This window comes from Macaca nemestrina, chromosome 7 (assembly GCF_043159975.1).
Source record: "Macaca nemestrina isolate mMacNem1 chromosome 7, mMacNem.hap1, whole genome shotgun sequence".
Taxonomy (NCBI): Eukaryota; Metazoa; Chordata; class Mammalia; order Primates; family Cercopithecidae; genus Macaca; species Macaca nemestrina.
The window spans coordinates 106,983,298-107,006,587 of NC_092131.1; the positions used below are offsets into that span (position 1 = coordinate 106,983,298).

General features: G+C 44.5%; 1 protein-coding gene and 1 pseudogene across 6 annotated transcripts in view; one reads left to right on the forward strand and one right to left on the reverse strand.

The window, feature by feature from the left end:
- Nucleotides 1-18,870, forward strand: part of LOC105464712 (zinc finger protein 592) — a 57,288-nt gene extending 38,418 nt beyond the window's left edge. For all 6 annotated transcript variants that reach the window (XM_011712736.3, XM_011712735.3, XM_011712740.3 and 3 more), the window contains 7 exons: nucleotides 1,222-1,400; nucleotides 10,353-10,529; nucleotides 10,799-10,958; nucleotides 11,072-11,359; nucleotides 11,582-11,694; nucleotides 12,326-12,461; nucleotides 14,323-18,870. In XM_011712736.3, coding sequence (XP_011711038.1) covers nucleotides 1,222-1,400; nucleotides 10,353-10,529; nucleotides 10,799-10,958; nucleotides 11,072-11,359; nucleotides 11,582-11,694; nucleotides 12,326-12,461; nucleotides 14,323-14,853 — 1,584 coding nt within the window. In that variant the 3' untranslated portion in view covers nucleotides 14,854-18,870. The remainder of the gene's footprint in view (nucleotides 1-1,221; nucleotides 1,401-10,352; nucleotides 10,530-10,798; nucleotides 10,959-11,071; nucleotides 11,360-11,581; nucleotides 11,695-12,325; nucleotides 12,462-14,322) is intronic.
- LOC105464711 (centrosomal protein of 70 kDa-like) lies at nucleotides 4,568-7,087 on the reverse strand (annotated as a pseudogene).
- Nucleotides 18,871-23,290: the final 4,420 nt, after the last annotated feature.

The window sequence follows — 23,290 nt, forward strand, 5'->3', positions numbered from 1 at the left end:
TCTGTGTTTAATTTTCTGAGATACCACTGTACTATTTTCCACAGTAGATGCACCATTTTATATTCCCACCAACAGTGCCCAAGTGTTCCAGTTTCTCCATATTCTCTCCAGCACTTATTTTGTGTTCTTTCAAACAGTAGCCATCCTAGTATTTTTGAGGTGACCTCCTCTATTAGTTTTATGTTGTAGTGGCTCATTGTTTTTATATATTCAGTGTATTTACATATTCAGTCATTTTTTTAATGCTCATGTTATCCTATCTTTGGTCAGTGGCAGCCCCTTCGAGCTGGCTTCTATATCCCTTTAGGCAACTCCTTTGACCCCACATCAGTGTCTCCCTCTGTGAGTAGGACAGGTGTCCCCTTTACTAAGAAGTTAAGAGGGGCCTCTCCAGCCTGCAGGCACCAGCTAAGTCTTTTACTTTTTCCCTCTGGGCTGGCTGCTTGTCAGAGCTCTGCCCATCAGAGCTCAAGGAGTCTGGTTGTAGGACTTGTACTTCCCCTGGTTTTCTCCTGGGGCTGAGAACAAAGGAGCCGCTACCTAATCTGACCTTGTCTGTGGGTATATTTGCTTAGCTGTGGCTCAGGGAACCCCTGCCCCCCATCCCACCCCCTCCCCCCACCCCTGCAACTCTCCTATCCCCCAGAGTGGGCAAACAGGGCTAGAGCAATGGAAACTGACAAGACTATTCAGTCAGTCTATATTGAGAGCCTTCTGAGTACCAGTCAGGGTGGTCTCAGATCCACTTTGGAAGTCACTGAACTACCTGACTAGAGGTGCTGAGCAGGTCTCTACCAGGCCAATGTTGGGGGTAGATGGCAAGAACTGCCTCTACTGAGCTATGACAGAGACCCTGGTGGGTCTAGCAGTGCAGTGAGGTCTTAGAATTCAAGATGTGCTTTCGGCCTCTGCACAGGAAAAGCTGGTCCTCTGCTAAGCCACAGGAAAGAAACACAGTCCTAGGGGCAGAACTGGTCTTTGAGAGAATAGAGTCAGGTCTGTCTCCAATTAATAGGGTATCAGACAAAGCTTTCTTGGGTATCAATATCAGCATTCGAAATGAGGTCTAGGAGTGTCAGAAGTGTCCGGGAGAGTTGGAAGAGAGAGTGGTTGGGGCAAGGGGTTATTCTGACCTGTGTGCTAGAAAGCCAGACAGCCCCTGTTGGAGAGCCACAGGCCTATGGCTCCTGCATGATCTGCTTTCTTGGTGTTCTTTCCTAGACCTGCCAGGTATGCCAGATGCTGCTGCCCAACCAGTGCAGTTTCTGTGCCCACCAGCGGATTCACGCACACAAGTCCCCCTACTGCTGCCCGGAGTGTGGGGTCCTCTGCCGCTCTGCCTACTTCCAGACCCATGTAAAGGAGAATTGCCTGCACTATGCCCGCAAGGTGGGCTACAGGTGGGTGCTACCTGGCTTGCTGTCCTGGTATTGCCCAATGGCTGGTCCTTTTCCTAAACCAGAACTTATTTCAGATAGTTTTGGTCTTAAGAGGCTTGAGTTTCAGTCTAATAGGACAAGAGCATTGTATGGTATGTGGACAGACATTTTTTATTTGGTAGCAGGCAGGAAGAGCAAGAGAGAGAAGAATAAGGAGTTTAAAAAACTTAAATATTAAAAAATTAGCTTTGAAGTTTTGGGGAGATTAGAATACATATAATACTTTGTCTATTTGGTTTTTAAAAGTATCTAAGTTTAATTTGCTCACAAAGTTATCACATTCAGCACATTAAATGTAAAGTACTGTTTCATTAATGAATGTACTAATTACAGTACTTGGAAATGTTTGCAGGTTTTAACAAATGGGGCTGCAAGATGCCAAACTCAAAGGGCTTTAGTATCTTTCTTTTTGTTAATTTTTGTCAGTTTGTGGCAAAATAGGCAAAACCTGAGACTGGAAGAAAGGATCAGCCTCTTGGTAAAATCAAGAAAACTCTTATTTTAAATGGAATCTCCTCCTTTGTGTCAAACATAAGCAAGAAGTCATTTTCAGGAAAAAGATTAAAGTGAGGGAAAAAGCTTCCCTCTAGAGTTCATTGATCTGTAATTTGTTTTCTGCTATTTGACATTAAATTTTTTTTGGTTTTAAGTTCATTTGACTTTTTTGTGTGTACTTATTATTGTCTTTAGCATTGTGTTAGACACTCAGGATACAAAAATGATTAAGAAACAGCGCTTGCCCTGGTAGGTTACAAACATAAGAACATAAGTAATTATAACTCAGAGTGCTAAGTCCCACAATAGAGAAATGGTCAGGAAGGCTTCCTAAAGGAGATATTAGGAGATTTTCAGGCAGAAGAAGGGGAAACCATATCTGGCAAGGGCCTGAGCAGGAATACCAGCATACACAAAAGGGGTGTCAGGAATGATGAGTATGGTTGTATAGAGGAATGTCAGGATGAATTGTGGGAGTGGGGAGAAATGAGACTAGGGAGTTGGCAGAGGCCAGGCCATGCAAGACCTTGTATTTCTTGGCAGACATTTGGACTTTATCCAATGGACAGTGAGGAGCTACAGAAAAATTTGCAGCAGGGGAGTGATTTGGCTAGTGTATTTTAGAAAGATCATTCTGGGAAGCAAATACATATATTAGTGAGGGGAGAGACTGAAGTTTCTTGAAAGGCAAGTGTGATGATCCAGATGAGATGCTGAGGGCTTCACTGAAGCCATGATCGTGGGAATGGAGAGAAGGTAGATTTGAGAGGGGTTTAGGAAGAAGCATCAAGATTTGATAATAGCTTTTATATGAAATGAGGGATGAGGAGTTTGGCAGAGGCAAGCCCAGGCTATGCAAGACCTTATATTTCTTGGCAGGCATTTGGGCATTTTCCAATGGACATTGAGGAGCTACAGAAAGATTTGCAGCAGGGTAGTAATCTGGCTAGTATGTTTTAGAAAGATCATTCTGGGAAGCTAACACATATATTAAAGTTTTGCAGTGACTCCCACATTTCTGACTTGGGGTAAACATTTTATTTTTATATTTTTTTGAGACAGGCTCTCACTGTCACCCAGGCTGAAGGGCAGTGGTGTGATCACGGCTCACTGCAGCCTTGACCTCCCGAGCTCAGGTGATCCTCCCATCTCGGCCTCCCAGGTAGCTGGGACTACAGGCACGCACCACCATGCCTGGCTAACTTTTTGTGCTTTTTATAGAGACAAGATTTCACCATGTTGCCCAGGCTGGTTGCAAAACTCCTGGGCTCAAGCGATCCTCCCACCTCAACTCCCCAAAGTGTTGGGATTACAGGCGTGAGCCACTGCACCTGGCTGGTATAAACATTTAAAAATGTAGACTGATTTCTTTTTCATCTTATGGAGGATGGAGTATCTAAAGTACATTAAAAACAAGACAAACCTAAGACAGGATTATACAAAGCACTTACCACCAAGTTGCTGAAGAGCATTGCTTGGCAACATCCCAGGCTACATTTTAAACCAAACATCTGAATATGTTTTTACAGTATCCTGTAACACTTAAAAATACCTTTCTAGCCTTGATTTAAGTGTATGCTGCTTGTTCTGAGATCAAATAGTAATACAATCAACACTTAAATATTTATCTTTGAATCTTGAACCCAAGAATTTTTTTTTTTTTCTTTTTCTTTTTTTAGATGGAGTCTCGCTCTGTCACCCAGGCTGGAGTGCAGTGGCAGCATCTTGGCTCACTGCAATCTCCACCTCTCAGGTTCAAGCGATTCTCCTGCCTCAGTCACCTGAGTAGCTGGGATTATAAGCATGTGCCACCATGCTTGGCTAATTTTTGTATTTTTAGTAGAGCTGGGATTTCACCATGATGGCCAGGCTGGTCTCAAACTCCTGACCTCAGGTGATCCACCTGGCTTGGCCTCCCAAAGTGCTGGGACTACACGCATGAGCCACTGCACCTAGCCCAAGAAATTTTTAGTTGTATGGATGGGTTAATACTTTTCATTTTTAATTACATATTTTCTTATGTACAAGTAAAAAGAAATATCTCAAAAGCAATTCAGTTTATCAAACCTTTTTGTAAGGAATGCCAGACCAAATGTGTTGTGATTCAGCTAAAGGGATTACTGAAGATAGTGATATTAAAATTTTCAGTGATCTGCAGTTGAAGTCAGAAGACACACACAACACTACAGTGTTCATAACAGAGTTGTGCAATCACTACAAACAGTTTTAGAGCATTTTTACTATCCAAGAAGAAACTTAATATCCACCACTCCACCACTTCTTTCATCCCCGTAACCCTAGGCAATCACTAATTTACTTTCTGTCTCATAGCTCTTCTGGACATGTCATATAAGTGGAATTATATAATATTAGCATAATATTTGCAAGGTTCACCCATGTTGTAGCATATATCAGTATTTCATTCCTTATTATGGCTGAATGAGATTCCATTGTGGGGATATACCATGTTTTGTTTATCCATTTGTCAGCTGATGGACCTTTGGGTTGGTTCTACCTTTTGGCTTCATGAATAATGAATAATGTGTATAATGCTGCTGAAGAACATTCATGTACAAGTTATCATGTGGACATGTTTTCAGTTGCTTTGGATACCTAGGAGTAGAATAGCTGGGTCAGATAGTAACTCTATAGGGAGGGGAACATCACACACCGGGGCCTGTCAAGGGGTGGGGGATTGGGGAGGGATAGCATTAGGAGAAATACCTAATGTAGGTGATGGGTTGATGGGTGCAGCAAACCACCATGGCTCTTGTATACCTATGTAACAAACCTGCACATTCTGCACATGTATCCCAGAACTTAAAATATAATTTTAAAAAAGGAAAAAAATAGTAACCCTGTTTAACTTTTTGAGAAACTGTCAGACTATTTTCCAAAGTGACTGCACCATTTTTATATCCCCACCAGCAGTGTATGAAGGTTTTGATTTCTATACACCCTTGCCAACACTTGTTATTGTCTTCTTGATTTGTAACCATCCTTATGGGTGTGAAATGGTATCTTGTTTCCCTGATGGTTAACTAACAGTGTTGATCATGTGCTTATTGGACTCCATCTTTTTTTTTTTTTTTTTTTTTTTTTTTTTTTGAGACAGAGTCTCACTCTGTTGACCAGGCTGGAGTACAATGGCACTATCTCGGCTCACTGCAACCTCCGCCCCTCCCTGGGTTCAAGCGCTTCTCCTGCCTCAGCCTCCTGAGTAGCTGGGATTACAGGCGCCCACCACCATGCCCGGCTAATTTTTGTATTTTTAGCAGAGACGGGGTTTCACCATTTTGGCCAGACTGGTCTTGAACTCCTGACCTCAGGTGATCCCCCGACCTTGGCCTCCCAAAGTGCTGGGATTACAGGCGTGAGCCACTGTGCCTGGCCTGGACTCCATCTTCTTTGGAGAAATGTCTATTCAGATCATTTGCCCACTTCTGAATTGGGTTATTTGACATCTTATAATTGAGTTGTAAGAGTTTTTTATATCTTCTGAATACAAGTTCCTTGTCAGATTTGCTTATATTTTCTCCCATTCTGTGTATGTTAATTTTTTTAGTACATTCTCTTTTTTTTTTTGCCCAGAAATTTTTTTTATTATTTTACTTTAAGTTCTAGAGTACATGTGCACAACGTGCCGGTTTGTTACATATGTATACGTGTGCCATGTTGGTGTGCTGCACCCATTAACTCATCATTTACATGAGGTATATCTCCTAATGCCAGAAATTTAAATTTCATTCAGTAGGCTTATTGTTAGTAATTCTAGTTTTAATATTTTGAAACTATTTTTATGTATTATCAGATATAGCAAATAATTATAATATTGTTCTTAAGAATGATTTTCAGTAGAAAAGACAACAGTTACAAATGTAAAATCAGAATTTAAATAAAAATACTGTCTTAACTTCAGCTGGGTTAAATATATATAGTCCCCTCCAAAATATATAGTCCCTGGTTCTTTCCACTAAAAACTCCTAAAATCAATAACATAATAAAACTAAGCAACCCCAAAACCCATACAGTGATCTCTAAATATTATTCTTCACTAAAAGGATCAGTTATTTTGAGAAATGTCTGATTAATTATGAATTTATTTAAAAGTTTAGTGTTATTTTTAGTAAATGTTCAATTCCATTCCCCAAAGGACCTCTAGAACAAACAAACAAACAAACAAAAACAGGATGAGCACGGAAAAACAATGCAGAAGAGGAGGAGAGAGAGGCTTTTCTAGTTTATAAGAGTTATAACCACTCCCAAGATAAAATCAGGTCAAACAAACAAAACCATGAATCTAGCTACATATCAATTTATGTAGCAAAATTACATACCGTCTATCCAAGACGATATGAGGAACTCTTTTGCACAGATAGGCAAACACTCTGTTTTGAGTGACAATGCGATCTTCTTCCTCCTTTCTTAATCTACAGACTTCCATTTGCAAAGAAGCAATAGTTTCTTGTTGCTCAGTTAGTTTTTTCTTATAATGCTGGCACTTCACCTATAAAGTTTTCTGCTCCTTTTGAAGATCTTTTATTTTATTCTGTTGCTGGCAAGCCCTATTTAGTGATTCATCCTCCAATTCACCAATTTTGGATTTCACACTCTCCATAATTTATTCCAAGTCATTAGCTCGTTGTTCTTGATTGGTTGCTCGGCTGTGCTCTAGCTGAAGTTCATTTCTAAGCTGCTGATTAGTTTCTATAGGCTCCTGTATCATGTTCTGTTGACGTGAGGTTTCTTCCACCAACAATTTCAAATTCTGTCTCATCCTTTGTGATGACTGTTTGTCAAAAATGATGAGATCTTTGAGATTTGTTCTTTTGACTAGAGACAAAGGTTTTAAGCCATGCATCATCAATAGCACATTTATGCTTTCCCATTCTGCTTCTTCCTGCTGTTTTTCAGTCATGAGTCTATCTGACGGTTGATTGGAATCCTGAGGTTTAAGGGCTACCGGAAACATAGTTTCTTTTGTAGAATCAAAAGAAACAGACATTGGCAATTAAAAAATTTGAGTTGCCTCAGTCATAGCATACTACTCTTGCACTTTACACCTGGTCATTCAGGTTGATCTCAATGAAATGATCACCCAGCAAGTCTCATGTCTGAAACTGGATCTTCATCTTCCTCAGTCGCCACCTCCCACCAGCCAGTACATTCTCAAGATACCTATGTTCCATTTTATTGAAATCTACTACAGAGTTTTACAAGATTATTTTATGTTTTGTATTATTTTTGCTTTTACTTGATAATGTAAAAAGTCTCTATATATGGTTATTTATATAATATAAATATATATATAATTTATATGTATTTTATGTAAAATATGCATACACATATATTTCAGAATTTTATAAATTGTTCTGTTCTTTGTTAATAATTTGGAGAGTGGCTAATGATGTCATAAGGAAGCAAGTTTAGACTGTTTTAATGTTATTTTCTTATTTGTGATTATTAACAAAGTTAAATACTTTATGTTGTTTATCTTTTCTAAAACTACATATTTCACAACATATGATTCTATAATTGCCTATTTTCTCTTAAGCTGTGGTCAAGTGCGGTGTCATATGGTTGGCACTCTTTTCTGCACACTTTCTCATCAACTTGTAAACCCCGTTGGATTCAGTCCTTCATTGAGGGTACTTTGCATGTGTTCTCACTTTCAGTGAGGTTTCTCGAAGAAATGTCTATAAGATACATAGAAGGAATTTTCAGTAGCATTCGAGAAGGATATATTTCTACTGTTTCTGCAGGAGTTTGGTCAAACGGCACAAATAAAGCCACTTAAGAGATTCTTTACACATATCAGGTGTACTTGGCCACTTTGGATGAATGTGGAATTATGTGCTTTTTTCTCTTCATAATACTTTGTAGTGTGGAAATACTTGTGTGTGCTAGAAGTTGGTTTCACTCTTCTGTTTAGCAGGAGAGAAAGGAAAATTAAGTAAGTAGCTTGTATAGAAGCCCTAATTTAAAGCGTACACAAATTTAGTAATGAATGCTCTATGGAGTTCACTGCAAAAAGCTTTCTGGTTCTGTGGGCTGCTCTTCGTTGCTAATTAAATTTTCGAAGGTGATTCTCTACCCTTCCCTTCCAATACATACAAGGAAGAAAAAAGATTGTTCAGGATTCTGTGGTGATTTATGTGGACTGTGAAAATGTATCACACCTGTAATCCCAGCAATTTGGGAGGCTGAAGTCGGTGGATCACCCGAGGTCAGGAGTTCAAGACCAGCCTGGCCAACATGGTGAAACCCTGTCTCTACTAAAAATACAAAAGTAAACTGGGTGTGGTGGCAGGTGCCTGTAATCCCAGCTACTTGGGAGGCTGAGACAGGAGAATCGCTTGAAACCAGGAGGCGGAGGTTGCAGTGAGCCGAGATTGTGCCACTGCACTCCAACCTGGGTGACAGAGCAAGACTCTGTCTCAAAAAAAAAAAAAAAAATGTGTGTGTGTGTGTGTATATATATATATATATATATATATATATATATATATATATATATGTAGTAAAATGAAGGGTAACATTCAGGAGTCAAAGAATTCTTAAATGAAGGCATGCCTTTTATTTTAGCAAAGCAGCTGCCTCTCTTTAGTGCCTATGGGGATGTCAATATTATGAGGGCAGACAGTATTGCCACAAAAGGAAGATAAAAAGAAATAGCAGAGAGGGAAAAGATGTTTCCTCATGTAGGGGAGACCTGTGTGTGTTCATAGGCAGGAGGAAAGACTGAACACAGGAAAGGGACTAGTAATTTTTTTTTTTTTTTAGACGGAGTCTCGCTCTGTCGCCCAGGCTGGAGTACAGTGGCACAATCTCTGCTCACTGCAAGCTCCGTCGCCTCCCGGGTTCACGCCATTCTCCTGCCTCAGCCTCCCAAGAAGCTGGGACTACAGGCGCCTGCTGCCACGCCTGGCTAATTTTTTTATTTGTATTTTTAGTAGAGACGGGGTTTCACCATGTTTGCCAGGATGGTCTCAATCTCCTGGCCTCGTGATCCGCCCACCTCGGCGTCCCAAAGTGCTGGGATTACAGACGTGAGCCACCGCGCCCGGCCAAGGGACTAGTCATCTTATGGATGCAGGTCACTAGTAATCTTATGGATGCAGGTCATATTATTCTCCGATATCAAAAAAAGGGAAGGCAGTATTTATAGAGAGATGTTGTGAAGTTGAAACAAGTTCCATATGGCCTCAATTTCAGAAAAATGGTTTAAGACAATTGTTTATCTTATTTATGCATTGTAAAAAAAATGTATCCACCAAGCAAAACTCGGAAAATACAAATTGGTAGGGAGAAAAAGAAATGAAAAGTTATCCCCATAGTTCCACTAAGAAGATATCACAGCACTTTTGAGCTATGTGATCCAGTAGAGTATAGTACCAGCCATTTGTGGCTACTGGGTGCCTGAAATTTGGCCAGTGCAACTAAGAAACTGAATTTTTATTTTATTTTGTTAATTGAAATAACCACATGGCCACATGAACAGTGGAGCTTCCCCCTTCTCCCCCCAGCCAGGGGACAGGTTTTCACTCTGTCACCCAGACTGGATTGCAGTGGCACAATCTTGGCTTACTGCAACCTCTGCCTCCCGAGTTCAAGCGATTCTCCTGCCTCAGCCACCTGAGTAGCTGGAATTACAGGCACGTGCCACCATGCCCAGCTAATTTTTGTGTTTTTAGTAGAGAGGGGGTTTTGCCATGTCAGCCATGTCTCATCTTGAACTTCTGGTCTCGTGTGGTCTACCCTCCTCGGCCTCCCCAAGTGCTTGGATTACAGGCGTGACCTACTGTGCCTGCCCCAGTGGAACTATTCACCATTCCTTCATCACAACAAGTTCCAGTGAACAACACTATGGAGTATTTCTTCCTGGACTTTAAGGGTTGTTTTAATGTAGTTGTTGTTTTGGTGAGCATAGCATTGCCTGACTGTATGTTTTGTTAAGTGGCCATCCCTGCTTACTCGTACCACCAGCCTGTGGGAAGGCATGGGCTTTGTGCAGCCTCCTTTGGAATTTCTTGGACTTCTGCAGTTGTCTCACGCTTAAATACTGTTTATGCCATTACTGAACCATTTTATTCCCTTTCCACTTCCACCGACTTCTCTTAGGTAGGCTCAGGTTTTTGGTTGGCAGAATATCCTCTGGCCAGTGCAGGGAAGGTTGGGGTTTCTCCCTTCTATACAAGGCATGGCCTTGGGCTTGGGGGCCCCTGTGTGGCCACGTTGTGCCAGACTGTAGCAAGCAGACCCTCAGGATATACTTGTGGAGGGTGGAAGTCTGAGTGATTGAGGGAGGGAGAGGGTGCCTGGATAGCTCTGTTCCTCTTCTCCATCCCTCCTCTTGCAGCACCGCCTCTGGGTCCGGTACTCCCTCTACTCCACCCACACTACCCCACTTTTGTCTAGGTGCATCCACTGTGGTGTCGTCCACCTGACCTTGGCCTTGCTGAAAAGCCATATCCAGGAGCGACACTGCCAGGTTTTCCACAAATGTGCATTCTGCCCCATGGCCTTCAAGACTGCCAGCAGCACCGCGGACCACAGTGCCACCCAGCACCCCACCCAGCCCCACAGACCCTCTCAGTGAGTGCAGCTCCAGGGCCAGCAGGCCCTGTGGGGCAGAGAGGAGTAGCCTGGGTGCTGTAGTGGGTGGCATAGGAATGGGTGAGGGAGCTAGGGTTAGTGGCAGAGGTGCCTGGGGTCATACTAAGGATGTCCTGACGCAGGGGAGCATCCACATTGGCTCAGGGTAGTGCTTTCCCAAACTTGACCCTGGTTCAGAGAGAGCAGAGATGGGTGGAGGGGCTGCGTGGTGCCTTGGCCACCTCACACCCTGGGGCTTGTCTCATCAGGCTCATTTATAAGTGCTCCTGTGAAATGGTCTTCAATAAGAAGAGGCACATTCAGCAGCATTTTTACCAGAATGTCAGCAAGACGCAGGTGGGCGTCTTCAAGTGCCCTGAGTGCCCACTCTTGTTCGTGCAGAAGCCGGAGTTGATGCAACATGTCAAGGTGGGATGCCTTGTGGGAGGAGGCTGGGGAGGAGGGCACATGCCTCAGGTTGGGGGTCCGACTCTGTGCATCTTTCCCCTTGCCCAGTCAGTAATCGCTCTCCCCATCCTCAGAGCACTCACGGTGTTCCCCGAAATGTGGATGAGCTGTCAAGCCTCCAGTCTTCAGTGGACACATCCTCAAGCCGCCCCAGCTCTCGAGTTCCCACTGAGCCCCCAGCCACTAGTGTGGCTGCTCGGAGCAGCTCCCTGCCTTCTGGCCGCTGGGGTAGGCCTGAAGCCCACCGCAGAGTGGAAGCCAGGCCTCGGCTGAGGAACACTGGCTGGACCTGCCAGGAGTGCCAGGAATGGGTTCCAGATCGGGAGAGCTATGTGTCCCACATGAAAAAGAGCCACGGTCGGGTAAGTGCAGCCACACAGTTACAATGCAGAGCCCAGTCCTCTGGACTTCTTTCTGTGAGACCAGAACTCCTAGTGTTCCTGGTGCTTTGGGCAGCGTGGGTACCACAGATCTTGAGGTCTTTGGGATTATCCTCCTTTCTGCCTATAGCATCTGAGAAGAAAGATGCACCCAGAACTCTCTTACAGTTCTGATGCTTTGTGTGTTGCCACCTCCTTCCTCAGACATTGAAGCGGTACCCGTGCCGGCAGTGTGAACTATCCTTCCACACCCCCAACAGCCTGCGCAAACACATCCGCAACAACCACGACACAGTAAAGAAGGTCTACACCTGCGGGTGAGTCCCTGGGGATGGTAGTGAGGAGGCCTGAGGTTCAAAAGACTCTGTCCATGGCACCACTGGGTCTTTTCTCTGCTGCAAGATCAGGTGTCTAAGACAAGAGACAAGTGATTTCCAACTGGAAGAAGTTGCAGCTAAGTCAGAAATCAGGGGCAGGTCAGAAATCAGCTTCCAGAACCTGGTAGCTCCTGAGACCTGCCGTGTCACTCTCTAGCCCAGGACTGCACAGCCCATCAGTCACGAAGCACCCTGAGGTTTAAGAGGAGGGATGGTGATGTGACCATGCACCCCTGGGACTGAGAGGCTTCTACACCATCTGCCTGTGCCTTAGGATATACCCAGGCCCTTTCACTATGACTACTAGCCTAGCACTTGGGTCTGTGGGCAGTGACATCAGGGAGTGTTCAGTGAGATTGTGGCTGAGGGCCAGGTGTCAAGAATGCAAGTATTCTAATGTGCTATTGTCTGCCACCTTGGCTGACCTGCTGGCTGGATCTCTCTGAGGATCCCAGCACCAGCCAGCCCAGGAGTCTGCTCCAGACTCTCTCCCTCCTGGCCTTGGTGTGAATAGCACTGAGGGAGCCTGCAGCCCGGGCACTTACCTGACCTTTCTGCTGTGCTTCTGCAGGTACTGTACAGAGGACAGCCCCAGCTTTCCTCGGCCTTCCCTCCTGGAGAGCCACATCAGCCTTATGCATGGCATCAGAAACCCTGATTTGAGCCAAACGTCCAAAGTCAAACCTCCAGGTGGACATTCCCCTCAGGTGAGTATGGGCTCCCTGCCACTGGAGCTGGCTGCTCAGTGAGGCTTGGAGCTGGAAGGGCATTAGGAAGGCTACTGTTGTGGCCATGGAGCAACCAGAGTGACAGCTTCCCTCAATGTGGGTCACTCTCTAGTCCTGTGTGACCCACCTGGCACTGGACACAAGTAGGGGATAAGGACAAAGACCCATAAGGTGGCCTGTCAGCCTGTTGTTACTGTTGCTTCCCTGTCACCATGGCCCCCTCTGTAGGGGTGTGCTGTGCTCTGTGGACATTGGTACATTTTCACACATACCATTCTCTTTCTGTCTCACAGCAGTCCTGAGGCGTGTGCACGTAGGACTACCTTGTCAGATGAGGATAATGATGTTTGACCAACTTACCCCCCAACCTTCTCACTAGTTATAGGAGGAGCCAGGCCTAGAACCTGCTATCCTGGCCCCTTGCCCTATGACTTTATCCATGTCCCATGCCCTATTCTCATTTCTTGTGAACTTCTGGAGCAGCCTGGCTTTTCCTCCTCACTGCAGCCTCTCTCCACACCATGGTAGGGGGGCTGTTCCACAGAAGGGTCAGGGGTGTCTGGGAAGCCCTAAGAGCTGCCTGGAGTTTCAGGGCATTCTTAAAACTTTCTTGCCTAATCAGAACCATCTGATTAGGCAAGTCAGTGGTTGGCAAAGGCCCTTTCATGCATAGGAGCTGGGGGTATCGAAACCTGTCCAATTGTAAAATGCATATCCTCCCTTCCCCCAAAATGCACATACCCTTTGATCCAGCAATTCTGCTTCTAGGATTTATCTATTAGAGATCTTTTGCCTTGGGCATAAAGAAGTCTGCTAAAGGATGTTTGCTGCAGCACTGTGTGCAGTAACAAAGATGGAACTCAGCTAAATGTCAGCCACTGGGGACTTCTCATTCCCACAGTGGGTTAGTGTGCTGCCTGTAGAAGAATGAAGTCTCTATGTTCTCCTATGGAGACACACTCCAATATATGTCGTTAAGTAAAAAAAAAAACAAAAAAAACAAAACAGGGTGAAGAAAAGCATGCATATACCAAGTGCGGTGGCTCATGCCTGTAATCCCATCACTTTGGGAGGCCAAGGTGGAAGGATCACTTGAGCCTAGGAGTTCGAGACCAGCCTGGGCAACATAGGGAGACTCTATCTCTACAATAAATAAGTAAATAAATTAGCTGGGTGTGGTGGTGTGCACCTATAGTTCCATCTATTCAGGAGGCTGAGGTGGGAGGATCGCTTAAGTCCTGAGGTCGAGACTACAGTGAGCTGTGATCACGCCACTGCACTCCAGCCTGGGTAACAAAATGAGACCCTGTCTCAAAAATGAAATGAAATAAAATAAAAAAAAATTAGCCAGGTGTAGTCCCAGCTACTCATGAGGTTGAGGTGGGAGGATCGCTTAAGCCCAGTAGGTCAAGGATGCAGTGAGCTATGATTGTGCCTCTGCATACCAGCCTGGTCAACAGAGTGAGACCCTGCTTCAAAAATAAAAAGAAAAGTATGCATGGCATGCCATCATTTTGCAAAAGACAATAGTTTTGTTTTTGTATATGCATAGGATACCTTTTGGAAGAGCTACAAACCCAGGTAATATGTTCTTTGGAGAGCAGGCCTGGGGAGTGAGATAGTCTCTATACCCTTCCCATGCCTTTGGAGTATTGTGACACATGCATATGTTACATTACAAAACAAACAATTGAAACAAACCAAACGTAAACCAACATTCAGGGCTGGGGTGACCCTGGCCGGGGTGGTGCTTTCTTTGAGTCCTTGGACTCATGGTTACCTCTGGGGGCTCATGTCCAGGGCTTGGCCTGGACTGTGCTCACGCTGTCTCTCCTTTTAGGTGAACCATCTGAAAAGACCAGTCAGTGGAGTAGGGGACACTCCAGGCACCAGCAATGGCGCAACCGTCTCTTCCACCAAAAGGCACAAGTCCCTTTTTCAGTGCGCGAAATGTAGTTTTGCCACAGACTCGGGGCTCGAGTTTCAGAGCCACATACCTCAGCACCAGGCGGACAGCTCCACAGCCCAATGTCTCCTCTGTGGTTTGTGCTACACCTCTGCCAGCTCCCTCAGCCGCCACCTCTTCATTGTCCACAAGGTGAGAGACCAGGAGGAGGAAGAGGAAGAGGAGGTGGTGGCAGCAGAGATGGCAGTGGAGGTGGCAGAGCCAGAGGAAGGCTCCGGGGAGGAGGTACCCATGGAGACTAGAGAGAATGGACTGGAAGAATGTGCCGGTGAGCCTTTGTTGGCTGACCCAGAGGTGAGGAGATTGCTGGGCCAGGCCCCTGAGGACGATGGTGGCCACAATGATCATAGTCAACCACAGGCCTCTCAGGACCAGGACAGCCACGCACTATCCCCTCAGGTGTGACTGGAGACCTTGCAGTGTGCATGGTCAGGGGTGGTGCCAAAGCGTCTTCCACATGCCGTGCGGACCGTGGAAAATAAAAGGCTCTGCCCCCGGTGTGAGTGTGGCCGGTTGTACCCTGGAGTAGTGTCTGCCCTGAGCTGCCAGTGCTGGGTATCCCCCAGCCCCAGGAAATGTGGGGTTGGCCAGGACCCTCACAGCTCTGAATTTGCTTCTGTTATTTATGGCTTTGTGCTGCTTCTTGGTACCCCATCTCTTGTCTGTGTCCTTCCAACCCCAAGCTGCTTATGTGGCCCAACCCCAATGCTGTCAACTAGGCTTGAACGCCACAGCGGCTGTGCTCTTCTGGGAGGTTCCTGCTTGCTGCCTTCAGCCAGGGCGCTCCTCAGAGCTCTTTTTCCTGCAGACACCAGCTCTCCTTCCTGCCTTTAGATCCTGAGAAGGAGGGAAATGAGGGGTGCTGACACAGTCCCTCTGGGAGAGCTCTGCCTAGCCTGGTTTGGCAAGGGCCCTTGATTACCTTGCCCCTCCTCCCTGTCTTTGATTCTTTTCCCTCAAAATAGTCCTGAGAACTAATTGTCACACTGGCTCATCATGTCTCTGTGGGTGGGGTGGGAGAAACCTCTGCTGCACACCTCTGTTTGGAACCTGGGGAGAGCAGGAGGTAAGGCAAAGGCAGGCAGGCACCAAGAGCCAGACTCCTTGAGAAGGCGCTGTGGGTGGGTCTTTGTTCTGCCGTTTTGCCTTTCCTGACAGGTGGGGTTGGGACACACAGACATTGGAATATTTGTACTCCTGCTCTCGTGCCATTTGAGAGGCTGCTGCCCCAGGCAGGCCAGCCCCTCCTCCTCTTGGCTACACTCATGTTGCTCAGACTATATTTCAAATAAAAAATCTTCTCACCATGCAGGTAGGCTCTTGTATTCCTCTCCAAGTGAGCCTGGCCCCACCCTGTTCCACCCAAGGGTCTTTCCCAGACTTCCCCTGTTTGTCCCATCTCTGAGGGAGGACAACACTTCCTACTGTCTAAGGAAGGTCTTCTCTAGATTCTGGAGCTTGTGGTTAGGAAACCAGGAGCCCTGTACTTCTTAGTTCTCTAGAGACCTTCTGAAGGGGTCTAGAGGAGGGACTCCACCATGTGGAGACCTCTAAGATCTCCCCCAGGCTAGTGGCATTGGTTTTAGGGCCTATCGAAATTTTCTGGGCACCTTCATCTTTCCTTGACATGATTTTCAACCTAACAGAACCCCTTACTGGTAAAAAGGGAAAAGTGGGTGGAGAAGAGGAATTTTATAATTTTCTTATAGCATTCAAGAGGTTTCTTATTTCTTACAGCAGTGCTGCTGCCACAGAGAACTCAGATGTGGCAGAACTGGGATTAGAATTGGAAGACTGGCTGTCTTTTCACTGATGGTGGAGTCAGGGCCCACCCAAGCGGGAGGAACAGGCTGTGTGAAGGTGTCCTGTGACCTCTAACCCAGGTGGCATGGGGCTGGGCCCAGCAGGATCTAGTAAAGGGAGGAGGGTGCTAGCTGGGTGCCTAGAGGTCATCTTTCAAGGAGGCATTAAATATCAATTATAAATTATTAAATCAGATAAATATGCCTGGCCTTTTCACAGTTGAAAAAAATACATTTTTTCCCTCTATCAAATGCCAAGTTTTTAGTGGAAATGCTAATGGCAGTGGGAAAGGTTGCCTCACTTTCAGAGAGACTCTCACTGTCTGCATCCTTTTAATAATTGCTCTTCCTGGCAAGGCTGCCACCTCCCTGTCTCCCAGACTGGCAGTGGGGCAACCCAGGCCTGCTTCCAGTTACCTGCAAAGCCAGACCTAGCCCTGCCGTAGCTGTTGTCCCATGCCTAATTCTAGTTGCAGGAAGCCATCCCTGTACCCTGGGTCCATTCACAGGAACAGGTTCCAGAGAAGGCTGATGGAAGGGTTTGAAATGACTGGTTGAACCCTTCCTGCTCAGACACAGTGGTAGCTGGAGAGCAGGCAGAGATGGTAGAATTGCAGGTTTGGCCACCTGTACTGACCCCAGATATATATCTCCTTCCTGGGAAGAGCATGAGTTGGAAAAATGTTGAGCCACTCCCTGGAAAACCTGGGTCCTGGCCTGGATTCTACCCTTAGCCAGCTCTTAGCAAATCCCTTAACCTCACTCTCTCCTCCCCTTCACGATAGAGTTAATAATTCCCATCCAACTGGCTTCACGGGCTTTTGTGAACTCATGAATGTGAAAGTCTTTTCTAGTTTATAAAACACTATATGAATGTGGGAAAATCTTTACTTGACCTTAGGGCATGGAGGGTGGAGCACATTTTGTCTGCTGTTTGGACTTAGATGCTGATTAGCAGTTATAAAGTGGCCCAGACACCTAGCCATTCTTTAGTAAGAGTGAAGATAGCATTTTAAGCCCTGCTTGTGTGCCCAGCATCTTGCTGAACACTTTCTAGTGATTCTCTCCTTTAATCCTCACAAAGATCTCACAGTTGTCCTCCATTTTATGGAGAAGAATACCGAGGCTCACAGAGGTTAAACGATGTGCAGAGGCCACCTGTAGTGATGGTGCTGAGTCAAGCCTGTCAACCATTGTGCTCCTTAGCGACCAAGGCTGCTTTGACAGGCTGCCAGCTTGTCAGTGGTTTGCAGCCCCCGAGATATTGTTTTCCTACTTCCCATGCAGTTGGGGTGCCCCGCCAAGTGCCAGGTTCTCTTTGGAGTCCATCTGTGCCTTGTCACCCCAAGGAGGGCCTCGAGCATCACGCTGTGACATTCCAAAACACATGTGGTATCTCTACAACCTTTCATTCTCATTGGGATTTGCCTTGCCATTTAAACACCATCATTTTTTGAGGACTATCTAGAAAAGGTTGCCTAACCCTCACAGGGAACACAGAGTCCAATATCTTCTGGTTTTTTCTTTTGCAAGATTTTTTTAAATGGTTGTGCTATCATTTGTCATCATCAGAAAATGCTTGCTGTAACAAGCGTTTATCTTCACATTATGCTGCAGTGAATGCTCTACTGATCAAATTAAACAGATAAGATCCCTACCCTTGTAGAAACTACAACTTAATACACTCTAAGACTTGACAAATTACTTAGTATTTATTTTCCAACTGCTTTATCTCTGTAAAATGATATGCTGAATTATTATAAGCTAATTGTTGTAGAAAGAACTTTCCCCTTAACTTATGTAAACAGTCTGGTTTTAAAAAAATTAATAATTGTGGCCTAGTAAGCTCAAAACTTTGCCTTCCCCAAGACTGAGGAACCTCTGTCCTGTTCACCACTGTATATTCAGCACCAGGCAATTTCTTTTATTTTTTGTTTGTTTTGAAAAATTAATACATATACATGGTAAGACATTCCACAATACAAAAGGGTATACAATAAATGGTAAGCTTCCCCATGGAGGTCAGCCTCTAGTCCCCTCTCCAGAGTTAATCACTGTTATCTATATGTTGTGTATCCTTTCAGAGCAATTCTATGCATTTACAAGTTTATAAATATGTATATTTATATATCTATTTTTAATACAAATAGTAGAATTCTATACACAGTGTTCTGAAGCTTGCTTTCTTATATAGTATTTTGGAGATTATTCCAAATTCATACATTGGGTCAGAGTAATTCTTTAAAAGTTCCTTGCATATAACAGTGATTCAAAAATTATATGGATGAATGAGTGAATGCCTGCATGAATGAATGAATCTGATTCAATTGGTAGCTACTGCTGTTCTCTTGGGGTCTGATCTGATCAAGACAGCACCTTTTAGATTCTAGAATGTGTTCTGACTAAGGGGTTCAGGATACTATTCACCTTCTCCAACAGATGCCACAGGAGCCTTAGGAACTGGGCACAGGAAGTCTTGGGCCCCTGGAGGGAAAAGTTGAGACCCAGGTCCTACTTAAAATGCTTGGTTTTAAGGTTCCTACTTAAAATGCTTTTTTCTTTATTGGAAAATGATGTAACATTTTAGAGAAAATTAAAAAGCACACATATTTATAATCTCTTCCTCCTACCATTGCAGTTGTTTTCATTTTTGCCTATAACTTTCCAATCCTTTTTCAGCACATTCATAATTGAATTTATGGTATAATTATGACAGTATCAGTGGTTAACATTGAACATTTCTATATGGCAGACATTATTTTCACATTCATTTTTATTTAGCTTCACAACAATCCTGTAAGATACATACTATTATTATTCTTTTGGAGACAGTAAAATCGAGGTTCAGAGTAGTTAAATGACTTCCTTAAGGCCATGGAGCTAATAAGGGGCAGAGCTGGAATTCACACTCAGGGATGAATTCACACTCAGAGCTGGAATTCACACTCAGACAGTATACTAACAGTATACTGTCTCTGATTTTGTACCCTACTTTTCTCTACTGAACGCGGAAAATGTCCAGTACGTGTTTCTATATGGCTTTTAATTTTTTTTTTTTTTTTTTTTTTTGAGACGGAGTTTCGCTCTTTCAACCAGGTTGGAGTGCAGTGGCGTGATCGCGGCTCACTGCAAGCTCCACCTCCCGGGCTCATGCCATTCTCCTGCCTCAGCCTCCTGAGTAGCTGGGACTACAGGCGCCTGCCACAACACCCAGCTAATTTTTTTTTTGTATTTTTAGTAGAGATGGGGTTTCACTGTGTTAGCCAGGATGGTCTCGATTTCCTGACCTCGTGATCTGCCCACCTGGGCTTCCCAAAGTGCTGGGATTACAGGTGTGAGCCACTGTGCCCGGCCTAAATCATCATGTTCAATAATTGAATTCAATAATTCAGTAATTGTAATACTGCCTTGGAGGGGCTGAGTATCAAAATCAAATTTTGATACTCAGCCCCTCCAAGGCAATATCACTTTTATTTACATTTATTTGTTTTTCAGTTTGCATTATATTTATGCTTTCTCAGAGTTCTATTGATCATGCCAAATCAATATAATTGACCATTCCCTGTTTAACATTTAAATTCCCTACTTCATCAATGCAATGAAGAGTCCTGAGCATATAGCTTCTTGCTTCTGCAGAATTATTTCCTTGGGAGTTTAACCCAATTTTTTTCTTGAGTAAACTCACTGGTGGAGTAATAGAATGGAGAAGATCATTGTCATAATATGAATCAGACTAGTAATCAGACGCCCTAGGGTGCAGTCTCATTTCTGTAACTGACAGTCATTTGGTCTCATCTGTCAAATGAAGGGGTTGGTTTATATCTCTGGGGATCTTGATTTTTATCTTCTCATTCTATATACGTTCATGTCAAAATAGACCTTCCCAAAGGCAAGAACTCGTATTTCCTCTGTTGCTTATTTTTTTTATTTGTTTACTTTTGACCTAGATGCATACACAAATGGAAAAGATCCCTTTTACTCAGCCCCTCCAAGACAATATCATTTTTATTTACATTGATTTGTTTTTCAGTTTGCATTGTATTTATGCTTTCTCAGAGTTCTAGCTCTTTATGAGTACCTATTTTTTTTTAAAGTCTCTTTGTTAATCATCCTAAGTTTTGTAAGTTTTTTAATTTTATTACTTTTTTTTTTTTTTTTTGAGAGACAGGGTCTGGCTCTGTCACCCAGGTTGGAGTGCAATGGCACAATCATAGCCCATTGCAACCTCAAGCTCCTGGGCTCAAGTGCTCCTCCCACCTCTGCCTCCCAAGTAGCTGGGACTACAGGTGTGTGCCACCATGCCTGGCAAATTTTGTTATTATCTTTTTAGAGATGGGGTCTTGCTGTATTGTTCAGGCTGGTCTTGAACTCCTGGGCTCAAGGGATCCTCCTGCCTCAGCCTCCCAAAATGCTGGGATTACAGGTGTGAGCCACGGTACCTCGCTTTTTTTTTTTTTTTGGTCAAGCCTTTTGAAGTTTGAACTTGGTCTGCTTCATAACTTCCAAGCATCTTTAAATCCTTCTGTCACCAGGCATTTTTCATTAGGGTCCTAGGTCCAGGTGAATTCTTGAGTTGGTTTGTTGTGTCATGTGTTGGCCTTTAAAAATGCTCTTATTTTGGCTCATGCCTGTAATCCCAGCACTTTGGGAGGCTGAGGCACGCAGATTATGAGGTCAGGAGTTTGAGACCAGCCTGCTCAATATGGTGAAACCCCGTCTCTACTAAAAATACAAAAATTAGCTGAGCTTGGTGGCAGGTGCATGTAGTCCCAGCTACTCAGGAGGCTGAGGCAGGAGAATTTCTTGAACCCGGGAGGTGGAGGCTGCAGTGAGCCGAGATTGAACCATCGCACTCCAGCCTGGGTGACAGAGCAAGACTCTGTCTCCAAAAAAAAAAAAAAAAAAAGATCTTATTTTATATCTATATCTATATATACCCATTTACAGATTTAAATTGAGTTTCCAGTGCATGAATACTAAAATCAGCAAATATTTAATTGACCATAAGGAAAAGAGGTGCGGAAGGATGTGGTAAAGCCATGTAAATCCATTGTAACTAGGAGAAGCTTCCATCACAATGAGTCTCCAAGTAACAGTGGATCTGCAGCACCAGTGTGTTTCATGAATGGATGTGGGATCATACGTAGAGTGATCATCCAGGTCTACTAAATCGCTTTGCTTCTTGGCCTTTTGGCTGAGATCAAGTACAGACCTACTAGATCTTCTCAGACTTAATCCTGTAGGCTTTGCCTCTATTCTGTATGAAAATGGGGATAGTAGATGATGCATTTGATGTTTGGAGAAAGTGATTAAGCTCCTCTTCAATCTGGCATTCATTAAACTTGGAAGCCCCACTGATTCTAGGTCTCCCCTTTCAATCATAGCACAGGACACACACATAATCCCTACTTTCTTGTGGGGTTTTTTTAGTCTATAGAACAATTTGCTTAGAATTTTCCCCTAAGATCCATTGTGCATAACAGAGCTGAATATTCTTGGTATCTGAACAAGAAAGTAGGTGCTGCTTTCTAAGAAACTCTTTTCCTATGGAGAAGGGGTTTTGATATGACTTAAAAGTGAGGAAAAGGAGAAGATGGAAAGTGGGGGTTGTGTGGGGAGGTAATGGTGGGAAAAGGGATAGAAATTTGTGGAGGGGCAGGCAGGAGAATTTGAACAGATGGAGAGTTTAGAACCTGGAAACGGTGCATTTTTAAAGACAGTGATAGACAGAAATGGTGCTATTGAGCTCAAAAGGGAGGTAGTGGCTTGATTTGTCAACGGCAGCACTTGGGTGAACAGTAATTGTGGCAGCAGTTGTTGGGAGGAATTAATTTTTTTTTTTGAGACAGTCTTGCTCTGTCGCCCAGGTTGGAGTGAAGTGGTACTATCTTGGCTCACTGCAACCTCTGCCCCCCGGGTTCAAGTGATTCTCTTGCCTTAGCCTCCCCAGTAGCTGGGATTACAGGCACCCGCCACCACGCCTGGCTAATTTTTGTATTTTTAGTAGAAATGGGGTTTTGCCATGTTGGCCAGGCTGGTCTTGAACTCCTGACCTCAGGTGATCCACCTCCCTCAGCCTCCCAAAGTGCAGGATTAAAGAATGAGAAGATACAGCTGTTGAGGAAAAGGAGAGCTGAGATTCAAAGACTTCCTTAGAAAAAGACAAAGACTTGAAAGGGAGGAAAAAGACTAGTTTACCTTGCAAGAAGACCAGGAGAAGCCTGGGCTGGGAAGAGCCTTTTCTAGGTTCAGTTGAAGATAATGGAGTTTATATCCTGGGCCCAACTGACTAATTGCTGGCCCCTGACCACACACTCACCCTCTTATCTAATGATTGCTTTATTTTGGGGCATGCCTAGATTTGTGGCAGTCCTGGATGGAATCAGAGCAGGTAGATTGGGGAAGACACTTGGCTGTGGCGGCTCTATCATTGAGTCCCAAGTTCCCTTTCCAATTGAGAATCAGGACTGACTTCTCATTGCCAGTAATCCTTTAATTGCTGTCCATGTACCAAAGCACAGCTGTGGCCACACAGCTATCCAGTCCCTGGATAGAAGCATGCCAGAGTGGCCAGCTCATCCCATAGCAGTAGGACCTGGAGTGTCCACCCTCTTGGAACAGAGGCTCAGCTGCCTGAGCTGGGAGCTGTGGCAGCTCTTAGAGGGAGGTCAGATAAGAAGCAAAGAGCCCTGCAGACCAGCTGGCAGGAAGGGCAGCTTGCAGCACAAGGCAGTAAGTTCCCACGGGAGGGCAGGATCAGCAGAAAGAACTGGGCTTTGTTAAACTCAGAGCTAAGACTTTAGAATGAGTGGAACCGAGCGAAGGAAAAATAGAGGAAACTGGAGGGGTTGGATAGGTATTTGATTAATTTCCCATGCTGTTAGTGACTCGCATTGAGATGTGGTTTGAGGAGCATTGAGGACTGGAGTGGAAGCCAATGATGCTTCATAAGGAAGTTTTCAGTGACCCCTGACCTCAGACCCGTGCCACAGCTTGTGGAGAAGGCCACCTCAGTGTGAGTCCACATGGGTGCCAAAGAA